Genomic DNA, 14,894 nt, shown 5'->3' with positions numbered 1-14,894 from the left:
TCTCCCAGAAGAAGTGGCCCTGAGGTAGGAATTTGAAAATATCAGTGAACCAGATAATGTCATTAATTACGGGGAAAGACTACGGTATCATGTTTGAAACATGCATCTATTTCGGTCTGTGTCACTGTGCCCCACCTATCCGCCACGCTAAGCAGAGAAAAATGAACAAACCCCAGGGGTCATCATTAGTCTTTTCATAATGAAATTAAAGATGGAGGAACCCCACACACAGGCACTGAATACATCTCAGGCACTAAGATCTGCCCAATGAGACGGGTTATTAGGATTAGAGGTGTGGCTATATACTGCTATATACTCTCTCATCACTCCAGCTCTGCTTTGACACATGTTCCCTGCACTGTGTTACACACAGATGCCCACAACATGTATACGTACATACCAAATACAGGCATGTAGATCCATGATGGCTTGGCTAGAGCTTGAGTCTAGCAGCTGATTGGTGGCCATGCCGTTTGACCGATAGCGACTACAGAGAAACTCAGGGAACTGAGATGTAACTGAAATGTAACTGCAGTGAGACAAGTGTATTGCACTTGTTGAGTCTGATTGAGTTTGTATGTTGACATAACAGCACTAATTACAGCCAATCAACAGTCAACGGTCAGAGAATATCAACAATGGGCAAATGAGAAGTCTTTGAGAAGTTTCTGCTGCAGGACAGAAACTCTCTCACTCTCTTTGAAACCAAATAGAGAGAGTGGGGGGGGGGGGTGAGAGAGGTCTCTTCCCCTTCACGATGAGGCCCTGAGGTGACTCACTCATGGTGAGAGCTGAAGATGCCTCTCGTCGGAGGGAAACAAGGCAGGAATGATCAGAAGAAGTGAATTCCACTTGAAGGCCCTCAGCAGGGGTCTCAGTTTCCTGCTGGGGGTTTGAAGTTCAGCCCAATGAGCAGATAATCAGCCTGGGGTTTATTAATAGATACGAAATCAGTACCGGACATGTTGTGATGAGCAAGAGGTGAAACCAATGAGTTCCTCTCTATCTGACTCCCTGTCTGTCTAGCCACCTGCTTGTTTAGTCTGTCTGTATACTGGTAACTGCATAACCATCTTGTTGTTTAGCTCCCTGGATACCTGTATGTCTGCCTGTCTGTCTGACTATCTGTATGTATACTCGTCTACCTACCTCTACCTCTACGTCCACCTTTACATATGTCTGTGTCTGTTGGTGTATCTTCAAACTGTCTGGCTGTATGTGTGTAGAAATATACTCGGCTGTACACCAGTATGTCTGTCAGTTTGCCTGTCTCTCTGCCTGTCCTACCTTCAGACGATGCCTGTGCTGTGATCCTGTGATGATAGGGATCCAGTTTCCCTGGACATGGAACCTGCGGGCGCATGGCTGCCCGACCGGCTGGGATCCCGGTAATCAGATCTTCATTTTTCCCGGAAGCATTCATATCTATGTTCCTAGCTGGCCAGTCGTGATCCCTGTTCCTGCCGCTCAATGTCAAGGGGGGCCATGCTGTTATGCAGCTATTCATCTCTGACTTTGAACAACGTCCCCCAAATAAAAATGGCACAACTTTCTTCCAATTATTCTAGTAGTACTAAATAAGTTTGTAACTAACTGTTTGGAAAATTAGCTAGGTCAGGTCTAACAAATAAATCGTATCTAAAACATACATTTCATAGTTGTGCATTACTGTAAATCAGCATGTGTCTGACATAATGTTAAATTCCGGCTATGTTAGCTAAGCTCATGCTTGCGTGGTGTAGCTGTCAGCTAGCTGTCAGAGCAGATTAAACTGAACTGAGCTGATATGCTGCCACACTCAGATCGCCCTTTCCTCCAACCTTTTAACAATTCACAGCCGCACTCAATCGTGACCTCTCTCCCTTTCCAGCTCTCGCTTTCCACCTCTTTCTCTCTCTCTCCCTCATTCGCTCCTTCTCTCCTTCATTTCTTTAGACAGAGCGATGAGCAGAGCGATATTTAGATATGTTCTAGCAGTTTTGAATTCTCTTTTCTTCGTCCTCCTCTGTCTTATGTCTTAGTCTTCTCTCCCTGTGGTGTAAAACATCTATCACATGCTCCATCTTTCGTCTCTCTCTCTCTCTTTCTCTCCTAATCCTGCCTGACTGGGGTAATGTCGCTCGTCCGGTGATGATGTCTTGCTCTGTTGTTGGAGGAGATGCTCAGGCCTAAAAATAACTTCTGTCTGTGCTGAGTAAACATTTCCCATCAGCCCCTGGGAGTCCCTGGAGCACAGAGCCATGCAGAGCCGATCTGATCTGGCCCCAAACTTTGAGGAAGCTGCTCTGATGCTGTTCATCTTCTGCTTGCCTCCCATTCCCTGAGTCCAACATCCAGTTCAACCACAGTATTCTACTGGTGGAAACTGAGAACTGCCCTGTACAACCACAGTATTCTACTGGTCGACACTGGGAACTGCCCAGTACAACCACAGTCTACTACTGGGTGACACTGGGAGCTGCCCAGTACGACCAAATGTTTCTACTATGGGACAATCTGAGCTGCCCAGTAAAACCAGTCTTCTAATGGTGGACACTGGGAGCTGATGGGGCCAATGGGATATGCCCAGTACTCCTCGTGGACACACTACTTGTGTGTGTGTGTGTGTGTGTGTGTGTGTGTGTGTTTGTGTGTGTGTGTGTGTGTGTGTGTGTGTGTGTGTTTGTGTGTGTGTGTGTGTGTGTGTGTCTGTGCGTAGGGCGATGATATATTTATATCCAGCAGTGCTGTTTCTAATTAATCTTTCATGAGATGGTCCCTCCCGTGGCTGTTCCTGTTTAATTACCGTACAGTAACCTGCCAGGGTCAGTCGCTAAGGTAAGAGTCCTTGTGCCATGTGCCAGGTGAATCGACACACACTAAAGTAAAGAGACAACAGGACCTATAGCAGTGTATTTGGATGGCTAGTGTCATTGCACATACTTGCGTGCGTCACCAAGATGTGGACTAGAACACTGAAAGCCAAGCAGGTTATTTTAAGGTTTGACTAGCAGCAGCAATGTGTCGGGCTCGTTATGAAATCCCTGTCTAGCTGTGGCAGTCCAAAGGTATTTCCACCACAGGCCTCACTGTGACTTTATTATTCAGTCTTGTTTCATATGCAACACTTTGATCTGTGCCTATTTCTCCCTGGATTATGAATAGCGGAGTGCTCCTGACCGCCAGATCGAGCGTGATGTTCGATACCAGTTTGATCCAGTTCTGTTGGAGGAGAAGGTCCAGCACACCATGATGATGAAGATGTTTCAAGTCTCTCTGTAGTTACTTCTCATCAGTAGAGCTGGAGAGGTTTTATTGAGTGTGTCTCTTTTTATATAATATTGTCTATCCTTATTGGGAGTTCATAAAAATGTGAACTTAATATTTGATGAAGCTAAATATGCGATGTTTCAGTCTTCTATAATCCAACATGGACGACCCTTCCCTGGTGCAGTCACAGGGAGCTGATTCCTCTCTTCTTCAAGGCCTTGAATGGGGATTCATTTTGATGGCTTAATATGGCTTTTAATTCACAGCTCCTGAGTACGGATAAGGAATTACAGCCAGCCAAGGGCTTACAGTGAAGATAGTACCAACAAAAGAGCAATAGAATTAGCGTGGGGTCTTTTGGAGTTTGGTGGACCTTTCCTCAGTGGCAGTAAATCTGCTGCTTTCTTTTCACGCTCTCTGGTGCTGAATCTGCTGGGTCAGCCTGCGACCATACAGGAAGAAGAGCATCCATCCACCAATCAGGGAAGGAGATGGTAGAACTTCAGGACAAGGATGGTTCATCTTTAATTTGGTGGGTAAAGCCAAGCACCAAAAAATAAACAAGACAAGAAAACAGTGGTTCTATTCCTTGTGTAACTCCATGAAAAGGCAAGGCACTAACACTGCTAGGGTTGGGGGTTATATTCCCGTTGTAAAAACGTGGTAAAGCCAGGCACTAGCCCTGATAGGGTTAAGGGTTCAATCTTAGATGTAGTTCCATGGTAGGGCATAGCACTAGCTCTGCACTGCCAGGATATTTTCCAACGTGTACCTGCACGGAAAACAGCTGGAAGCTGACCCATGTTGGCAGAGTTCCCGATGAGCTCTGTGAACACACTAAGACCGCATTACACCCAATTAGCAAGCTGAATCCATCTCTCCTCCGCAGACGGTACGGCAGGGAACTGCGCTCCCTAATACGCCTCTGGAGAACCCGCACGGCACCACATCCAGCGCGCCTCTCCCCTCGGTCTCCAGCCTCGTCTACCCTCTGCAAGGTCAGCTGTTTGGGCCTTCTGCCCGCCGTGCGCCTCATCAGGAACCCAGACGGACACCTTGGCAACGTTAAGCCCCTCTCTCCGCAGGTGGCCCTCTGATGGACTGCCTCCTTGTGCTTCGTAACGACCCCTGGCTGCTGAGAGACACTTCAGCCTCCTCCACCGGTGGGATGTGGGTCTGATAGGGGAGGGGGGAGGGACAATCCCTGCTCCTTCAGCAACGATCCCTGCTCCTTCAGACTGTATGAGCTTCTTGCTGGGTCAAGGGGGGGGGGGGGGTTAGCTGAAGATGGCTGAGTGACATGTTGATATCATAACGTCCGGGCCGCTTCTTATTTAAATTTAGATTAGATTCTTTCGCTTTCCTTTCCGGAGCAAGTGAACACACAGTGATTACGCCTTAATTTCCCCCAGAATAGATTTTAATCCGCACATTTTTGAGGATTACTATGGCAACCAGAGTCATCCTGGGGTTACTATGACAACAACTAGAGTTCTGGCGTTGCTTCTGACAACAAGAAAAAGTTAATTAAAAAAACAAAATTCTGTGAATTCTCAGTTGGTCGTGCAAAACCAAAGGTGAACCAGAACATCTGGGTCTCTGGTGCAGAGAAGATGGAAAAGTGTGCAGGGTGTGTTTTTTATTTGGCCTGGCCAAGCCCCATATCAACCCACTTTCAGCAGCTCAGCAGAAACTTCTGACTACCAGGTGTGTGACCCAGCTTCAACATGAATGATGTCATCGCTGTCTGGCCCCTAACGCTATTTCCCTGCTGACTGGACGGCCGTAACCATAGTTACCGGGCTCCCTCGGCCCGTCTTGATGTGCCCACAAACCAGTGGGGCGGTAACTTGAGGAAGCTCTGCCTCCCGCTGTGAGTGACCAGAGCCCAGATGCTTAAGGACTTGCTCCTGGGTCCCGGGTAGATAGAGGACAACCTGTCTGCAGTCATGAATAGATTAAGTGTGTAGATTTTTGCTTGGTATTACTATAACAGTATTCATATTTTTCTCTGAGGTAAACTTAACACTAATCAGGTTTTAACTTGGGCATGACAGCTAACCACCTCAGCTTATTTCACAAGTATAATAGAGTGGGGTATTTCTTTTCTCAATGAAGATGCTCACGTCGGCTAATACTTTCAACACCGCTCCCGACCCAGTATCAGTACTACAACTCCTAGCGGTGCTAAACTGGTGCTGCCTATGGCCTATGTGCTAGCTGTTCTGCAACGCCACATGGCCCTTCCCAACAGGTGTGCGTCCTTCTTTACCTGCTGCCTGCCTTTAAACTTGAGGTTAAAATAATACCAGGTATTACTTACCTCGACACAAAATATCTTTGCAAACGTTGCAATTGTGGGAAGGGCAGTAAGTCCCCTGATGCTACTTTTCTACGGATAGTGTTTCCAATGTTCCTGTTTAGGTGATTGTTTCTAGGTTCAGACTGTTTCTAATGCGGTTGTTTGTGTGGCTGTTTCTACGACTGCTGTTTCGTATGCTGTCGCTTGTGTGATTGTTTCTAGAGTCTGACTGTTTCTTATGTGGCTGTTTGTGTGGCTGTTTCTGCTACTGCTGATCCAAGTGCTGTTGCTTGTGTGACTGTTTCTAGGACTGCTGTTTCCAATGCTGTTGCTTGTGACTATTTCTTATGCTGCTGTATGGTGACTGTTTAAATGGTCAGACTATTTCTAATGCTAGTTTGTGTGACTGTTTCAACGTTCAGACTATTTATAATGCTGGTTTGTGTGCTGTTGTTTAATGAGGTTGCATTTTCTAATGCTTCTGTTTGTGTGACTGTTTCTTGGCCTGTTGTTTAGTTAGGCTGCTGTTTCTAATGGTGCTGTTTGTGTGAGAGTTTCTAGGGCTGTGTTTAGTAAGGCTGCTGTTTCTAATGGTGCTGTTTGTGTGAGAGTTTCTAGGGCTGTTGTTTAGTAAGGCTGCTGTTTCTAATGGTGCTGTTTGTGTGAGAGTTTCTAGGGCTGTGTTTAGTAAGGCTGCTGTTTCTAATGGTGCTGTTTGTGTGACAGTTTCTAGGGCTGTGTTTAGTAAGGTTGCTGTTTCTAATGGTGCTGTTTGTGTGAGAGTTTCTAGGGCTGTTGTTTAGTAAGGCTGCTGTTTCTAATGGTGCTGTTTGTGTGACAGTTTCTAGGGCTGTGTTTAGTAAGGCTGCTGTTTCTAAGGATGCTGCTGTTTCTATTGCTGTTTCTGGTGGTACAGGGACTGGAGTCTGGATCTAGTTTAGCTCCTCCAGACCCAACACCTTCAACTCGTTAGGGAGATGTTGTTTGTCCTGATGATGGAGGATGCTCCATAATGTATGCGGTACCACCATCGCCCGAGGAGTCCTCCTACTGCCTGGCTCTCCAACGGGGTCTCGCTCCATTTGCTCTCTGGGGGGCGGCTGCGCTCCATGTGCTAAAGTGCACTTAGCATCCCAGACCAAACAGCGAGGGCTCGCTCTGAAAACAGACCTTGACTCAGCGTGGTAGGTAGTCCATCCCAGGCTGCCTCCTAATGCCATGTGGGTCATGTGTTACATTCTGATACTGCCAGCCATGTTAAATATGTTACACGATACAGACCATATGTGGAAAGATGTGTGTCTTATATCTGACAATAACATCAGCAAATCACGGCCCAGTCTAGCTGAGGTGGTAGAGCAGGGCATTAACATTACCAGGGTCAAGTTCGATTCCCTGCCTTGTTCTACCTGGTAGAGCAAGGTATTAACAATTCAAGGATAAGCGGTTTGTTTCCCTAACTGGTAGAGCAAGGCATTAACTCTTCCAGAATTAGGGGTTGAATTCCCGGTCGGGCCACTCAGTTTACAATATGTGTGAGCAAACATGCTCACCTCATAAACTAATCAAAGCACAAACTACGTTCAGAAAATGAAGAAACGTAAACGTGGAGCAGGACTTCCAGAATCCGGAAAACACATGTCAGACACAAAACACACTTGCTCTATGAAACACAGGACAAGGAGAGCAGCCGAACCAGAAGTCTATAAAACAGGAGCAGCTACAACAGTTCTGTCAGCGGAGAGGCGACTCGCGCCTAAAGTCCTGTCCGTACAATGTGTTCTCCCAGAGGAAAACAAACACTTAGCTCTTTCTCTCTCGCTCTCTCGCTCTCACACCTCGCTGGTCTCTATGTCTTCCACTAAAGTTCTCTCTCTTTATCTCTCTCTCTAGCGGTCCTCTCTCTCGCACACGCAATCGCTCCTGTTTGTCTCTCACTCACTCCCTCTCTCTCTCTCACTCCATCTCTATCTCTCTCTTGCTCCATCTATCTCTATCGCTCTCTTTCATCTCTGATCTCATTATCCCATGGCCAAACAGAAATGTTTACAGAATAACCATTCACACCTAAAACCCATTGAAATACAACTCGCTGTTGTTCGTTTGGCATTGGTTCTGGAGAGGGCTGTGTATTGGCAAAGAACTTGGTGTTGAGGATTTGTGTCACGATACGAGTGAATACACTACAGAAATGTTTAGCAAACAGTCATAGAAAGCCATAGAAACTGTCACACAAACTGCAATTCATGCAGCAAGCTGTATTGATCAACAGGATATTTTACTTTAGGAAATTGTTTTTAGTTTCCGTTTAAAAACAGAATCTGTGTGCTGCTTCACTTAAGAATGGACTTTTATAAAAAGCTTTCTTGAGCCTTTATCATCCATCAGAGGTTTAAGGATTTCATAGCTTTTTTGTACAAAAGTTTTTGCTGAGCGCAAAAAAAAAGTTGTACAAATAAAAGTTATTTATTTGTGCAACTATTAATATCTACTATGGACTATATAGGCTATGGTTATTGTTACAATACTTTTCCTTTTATTTGGCTAAACAGAGAAATTATTCTGTGGAATTGTTACCAACATTGATTGTTGTAGGCTGTCGATGTCATAAAACCTCACCTGGGCAGGTGATACTGAAACGATATCAGGGTATTGCATAGATCTGACTTGTACCCAGTGTTTTTCTGTTACCCGTATGTAGTTGAAAGTGACTCTGCAAACCTGGCCCCACTAAAAATACACGACTATATAATTGATTTGAATGTAAAATGTGTGAAGGATTCACCCAGTAGTTGGTTGGACTCCATGGGACATTCACACACTTCGTTTCCAACCGTTTTACACACGACAGCGAATTGGGTTGCAGTGACTGAAGCTTTAAATAAACCATAACATCCGCTCTCTTTTGTGGATTATTATTATCCATTCTATGAAATTCTCCCACAACACCGGCATGAGTAACGAGGGACGACGTTCTGCCTACTGCTCATTCCCCGCCGCAAAATGTAAACGGCTAATCCGTCGTTTTTGGACTCTACATTGTTCTTTGTAGGACCGAAATCGCTCGTGCCATAGACCAATACGATATAATATGGGCTAAATGTGGTTCTCGTTCAATAGCTTACCTGTACCTGGTACATAACTCCGTCAAACGGCCCGACCAGAGGCGGAAAGCGAACCTCCTGGTGTTCAGTTGACGGGAGAAGTCTCGAGGAGCTGTCCCTCGAAGCGAGTGCTGGGGATGAGAGAGCCCGCGCGCTGCTCCCCTTTGTAAATGATATTGAGTCCCGCGTTCAAGCGCTCGTTGCCTTCTCGCCGCTTTCACTCATCTCTAATGTGTTTTTTTATCCGACACTAAACCGCCAACGTTTATAAGCGGTGTGGGCGTTCATCGTGTCGTGTCCCGAACAGAGTTCATCTCTCTCTCTACACGCCCGGGATAGAGAATAGGCTTCGGAGGCTGTCCCATGCATCCGTTCAAGTAAGAAAGCTTGAGCAGAGCTGTTTCCTCAACTGCAGCTCACGTGCCCTTTCCTGTACCGGGCGCGAGAGGGTGAACCGAAGCAACGTGAGACGTTACTCCCACGATGCATAGGAGGATGAAGGCTCCACTTTACCATATTATAACATACACTGTTATTAAATAGAGAAATATGAATGCAGACAGATCCCAAACATTTGTACGTTTCAAAGGTTGTTCCAAAAATCTGAAAAAGTCTCCAATAATAAATTGTAGCCATGCAATAGTTCGGCGGCAGTTGTGGTAGTTGCAGCTGGATTCATTGTCCCAACTGGTCTTCAGTACACTAATGATCCCAGTACCGTTGACTAGCATGTAGATAAGTGTTAAACAATGCAAAACAGTATATTGCTGTGTTAAATACTCCTATCTTAGTGGTAGTAAATTAAAGGGTGTGTTGATTGGTTGCGGGATGAACAGACAGTGTGACACAACTGTTCATCCCCTTAGGCCTCAATGCTGAAACCATTGTGTTGCCAATTTGCTGAAACAGGAACCACTTTGATAAAGACCAATGAACTGGGAAATTAACTTCCCCTTCTCTGACATGTCAGGAGGCGTTCTGACCGCCGTGATTTACAACATCTCCTCGCCGCTCGGGTGGAGCAGACTTATCTCTCGTTCACTCGACGGGGGAGCGATGTGGTCCGTTTTAATTGAACGACATTATCACATAATGAAAAGAGCTTTGTTTGTCAACCGGTCGACAGACTTTCCAACGCACTGTGCAGTCTGGCGTTTGGGCTGCTTCTCTGACTGAAGCTTCACCGTCAGGAGGCTCCCATCGTTCTAGGTTCGGTTTACAATCACAGTCTCCCATGTCGTAACCTAATCCCCCACCTCAGTTCTTTGATTAAATGTATTGATTAGAAATTGACCGGGAGATAAGAGCCAATCGGATAAGGAAATGAGGTATGGTTGGGATACAGGGTTAAAGCAAACCAGTGGAATAATATAAGAGACTAGATTCGATTACTGTGCAGTGGATTCATATACACAGCACTGGATAAGATTAAATGCAGTGGATTCATGTATAAAATACTGGATAAGATCAATGTGCAATGGACTCATGTATCAAATACTGGATTTGATTAAAGTGCAGTGGATTATTAAATATAAGAGTGGATTTGATTAAAGTGCTTTGAATGCATATGTACAAGACTGGATTAAATTAAGTTATAGTGGATTCATGTATGGAATACTGTATTCGGTTAAAGTGCAGTGATTCATATATACAAAACTGGATTGGATTAACATGCAGTGGATTTATATATACAAGACTGGATTAAATAACGGATTGCAGTTTGGAATTGCAGCTCTGGAGAGTTACAGTGGAATTGAGTAGTAGAGTATACCCATTAAATTAAAATAGATTACAGTAAACTACAGTGGATAACAAAGTGTATATAAAGCTTTCCCCACAATCTTCCACACTAACTAATCTAAATCAAGCATGTAAGCACATTTATCCTGAAGATAAAGAAAATACTTATTACACTCAATCTACAGTAATTAGAGCCAACAATTCCACTGAACTAGTATAAATCCAATACATGTTTTGCCTCTGTATTCCCCATAGGCAGTGATCTAAGACTTCAACAGTGAATAAATCATCAGCTTTTTCCACTTCTGTCATCTGAGAATTCATTATGGTGATGGATTGAGTTACATATAGCTGCTCCTGGCGCCGCAAATCACATTTATTTTCATCAGCTTCATTCATTCTTTCTTCATCTCCCTCTCCCTCCTCCGTCCCAGGCCAAGATGGGCAACTTGTATCAGCATGGTCGATGGTGACTTCACGGGCTCTTTTCTGTATACCAACATACCATTCAACCACTTTTGTTCGACATAAAACCGGTTTTGGCCGGTACCGTGTGGGCCGGTGCTGTCCAATGTAGTGGAAGATGTTTGTCACTGCAAGGCTCAGATTCGATGCCAGATATAAGCATGTATTTGAATGCACATGTGTAGGTATGGTTCATTTATAGGCCAACAGCTGGTCAGTGATACATACGATTGTAGATGGCTCACACACACACACACACACACACACACACACACACACACACACACAGCTGATTAACCCCTGGAGGGGCCAGATGATGGCTGATTGGTCGGTTTTCACTACACACCATCGGCTGCGTGTAATCGGATGACCTCGGTTACCAATGCTTACAGGAATTATTGTCATTGTCTAGCCCATTAGCTCAATGGGGAACCTCTGTGTTAAGCCAATACCACCCCTCCCCCCCGACACACACACACATACTGACAGAGCAAGTCCTTCAACAGACACACTAAGGAAATAATCACCCCAACCTCACTGTAGGAGAGGAGAGGAGGTGGAAGAGGAGGAGAGAGATAATGTAATCATGGCGTCTTCTGCGTTTATTAGTTTGGTGCTTGAATTGCATATAAACAGAGGTTCTCATCCCAAGGTGCTGCTGCAGGTTCATTGATTTTAACAACAGGGATGGATGGGGTTATTTCTTAAATGCCCCCATTTTGGGGGTGGTACATATTACAATCTTTTGTTCAATTTTACACGTATTGAGTTTAAACCAAGCGTGTGTGTTTTCAGGTAGTATGGCCATGGGAAGACGCATAGCTACACAATCACACAGAGTCGACAACATACCTTCTTCTGAGAGCAACACAAGCATTTCTGGTTACAGTTTGGGACCAACCCGTGAAACTAAAAACATAGAACCATGACATGGTTCCATAGAAAAACATGTCCATGGTAGGGGTGAGGTGGCTCACTGAATCTTCTCTTAACAAAAGCAAAGAGTGCAGGCATTCTTAGGTTATTTCCAACTTGACAGGATGCGTCAACCTGGGGTAACTAACACAGTTCCTCTACTAAACAATGTGTCGACAGGTCATTTAAGCAATAAACCAAGAGAAGCTGTGGGTTACAGGGATGTAAGAACAGCTAGGGGTCGTTGTTTTGTGTCGTGCTTCAAACGGTTACTATAGACTACCTTGTTAGATTTAACAAATTTATGTAAAAAATATTTGATTGAAAACAAATTGTAAATCTTCAAGACGGCAAAAGGGTTGCAGTGCACGACAGGCTAGTATACTTTGAAGTTGGCGGTGCATTTATACAAATAATTAATATCATGCGCTCACAGGTGTGCAGCATTTTACAACATCTTCGAGCCAATCAGAATCAAGGATTGAAACGACCCATTTTAATAAAAAATATATTTATATGTTTAAGTGCAGCACCCCTCCCCCCGCCCCTCCCACCTCTCCATCTATCCCATAATGATAATCACTCAGCTGCCGCAGCGGTTCCTAGAATCCAGCCAACAGTTGGCCAAATCCAGGCCTCGCGTGCAGGCAGGAGGCAGACGCCCATATTCTACAACCCCAGCATGGGGCCGGAGCTCATTGGGGTCGTGGTACTCTCCGCAGTAAAGTTTATCTTCCCCTCTGAGTTGAGCTTTGCACTTTCTCCCCGTCCTCTCTCATTCACTCTCACTCTCTCTCTCTCCCCCTCTCCATCTCTCTTCCACCTTGACACCCCTCTTTCTATATCCACACACACATACCAAGTATTGTCTTTTTGCTCTCTCTCTCTCTCTCTCTCTCTCCTTCCCTGTTGGTGGTAAAGGTCGTTGGACCATCTGCTCCTCTGCTGACTGGACATCACCTTGTGTCTCTTGAGGTAGAAATATAAGTTCAGACGCCCTCCTCTTCTCCCCATCCTCTCCCTCTCCCCCTCCTCCCATCTCCTCCTTCCCCTCACCCCAGTCCTCATCACCCTGCCCACCTCCAGTCTCCTCTATTCACCCGTCTCCTCCCTCCTTCGCATAACCACTCCTCCCTCCTCTGACCTCTTTTCCAATCCTTTTCTATCCTCTTCTTTCTACCCCCACCCCACCCCCTCCCCTCCCTTCCCATTCAAATCTTCCAGTCAAATCAAAGATATGTGAACTTAAAATGGTTTGGTTTATTTCTTTCAAGGTGCTATTTTTCAGCGTGAATATAATAATATGACCTTAATGTAATCCCTCACATCTTTAGAGTTACTCGTACCTTTTTAATATTAACGTTATGTTTCATTGTGACTCATCCGTCTCCAGCCGTCATCTTGATGTAGGAGCTGTCAGTTTAGAGCGCCGCGCTCGTTGCTCATCTCTCATTTCAAGTCCAACCTGTGAAGAATGCCTCTGCCACACAGTGGTTAGACTGGGTAGTACAACAACACGAGTCCATAACGCTCTAAGGCCACGCATACTACTCCTAGGCATACATATCTTGAATTCGTTGTCTTAAAGGGCCCATATTATGCTTTTTTGGGGTTAATAATTTAATTTGGGGGTACTAATAGAATAGATTGACATGCCTTGATGTAAAAAAGAAAAAAAAAGACCCCTTACCATTGTCACACTATTCATTTCTGCCAAACAGCTTTCAGCATCTTTCAAAAATACTCTTTTTTCAATCATTTATGGCCTGTCACACCAAAATTGGACCGGGGGCGAAAATTGCACCGCTACGTAATCCGCGTTCGAAACAATACGTCATCGTTCGACGCGATTGTCCATTGCCAGGCAGGTTTCAAAAAACATTCGCGCTCATGTTGCCAAAGAGGAAATAACATAATACAGATAACACTTGTTTTTACTTTATATTTGTATTGTATTGAATTTAGCTAGTAAACTGAGTGTTTGAAGTGTATCATAGTCTAGCTAGCTTGTGTTAATACACTCAGTTTACTAGCTAAATGTGATTAAACAATTAAATACAATACAAATATAAAGTTGGCAACGCTAATAAATGTCATTTGTAAAATAAGTGTTATCTGTTTAATGTTATTTCATCTTGTGATGCTCAATGAATGAGCGTGAATGTTCGTGAATGTTCATGAACCTTCCTACGTCATCGTTCGACGCGATCGTCCGTTCGACGCGATTTTTCGAACGCAGATTACGTAGGCGGTACAATTTTCGTCCCCGGTACAATTTTGGTGTGACAGCGCCACTAAACCACTCAGGAATTAAACTCAGAAAAAGTATTTTGTGTTTGCAGTTTAATTCATTATAAGGCACATACAAAAACGAACAACTGAGTTTACCTCTTTTAAGTAGGTCTTCTAGGGGATTTCCAAATAATTCTGGTTTCTCATTAATGTAAATGTCCAGATGTAAATTGCAGCTTTGCTTTTCCTAATAGTATCCAATCTTTCCAATCAGTCAATTTCTAGGATCAAAGCCAGATCCTTGCTTCACGGCACTGTCAGCCCCTGTAGCTTATAAGCCTACTATCTGTGATCACATCTTTTATGAGAATATCCCCCTATAAAGCGAGTATGGATTCATATCTTGTTTGTTTTCATCAATATATGAAATGTAGCTCAATATATAAAACTTGTAGTTCCAAGAACTTTTGATAGGGTCGAATGTCCCCCCTTCAAAAACGGTTTCCGGACGTCTTGATGAGCAAGATGATTTCATAACAATACTAACTATAAAAAATATATACTATACATTATATTTATAAATATATATAATTATTATTACATCATAATAATAATTAAAATATAATAAATGATAAAATCTAAATATATTTTGTCCCAAACCCATTCGTTTTTAGATAAAGGCCATGAAGTTAATTGTCCTAGCTCCTTGACCCAATCAGGAGATGTAGGCCTACTCTTCCATCTTTCTATTCGTATTTCTTCAAAAAGAAATTCACAGAAAAACAATATTCATTGGGAAAAGAAAAGCTCTGGAGTTTTGGGCTCCAATGTGTTGTTCTTCTTTGAGACTCGTTCGGCCTACGTTTCCCAGAGTGCAAAGCGAACAG

General features: G+C 44.1%; 1 protein-coding gene across 1 annotated transcript in view; it reads right to left on the bottom strand.

Annotated features, from left to right (window-relative positions):
- The window catches only part of LOC307086298 (PEX5-related protein-like), a gene marked incomplete at both ends in the record, with an annotated part of 43,802 nt that extends 35,111 nt beyond the window's left edge, over positions 1 to 8,691 (bottom strand). Inside the window, one exon of the mRNA XM_079751453.1 lies at positions 8,677 to 8,691. Within this exon, the coding sequence (XP_079607579.1) occupies positions 8,677 to 8,691 (15 nt within the window). The remainder of the gene's footprint in view (positions 1 to 8,676) is intronic.
- Between the last annotated feature and the right edge of the window lie 6,203 nt (positions 8,692 to 14,894).

Source organism: Pollachius pollachius (assembly GCF_949987615.1).
Source record: "Pollachius pollachius genome assembly, chromosome: 14".
Classification (NCBI taxonomy): domain Eukaryota; kingdom Metazoa; phylum Chordata; class Actinopteri; order Gadiformes; family Gadidae; genus Pollachius; species Pollachius pollachius.
The sequence above is the reverse complement of the archived record's forward strand: the minus strand, read 5'-3'. Positions and strand labels throughout refer to the sequence as shown.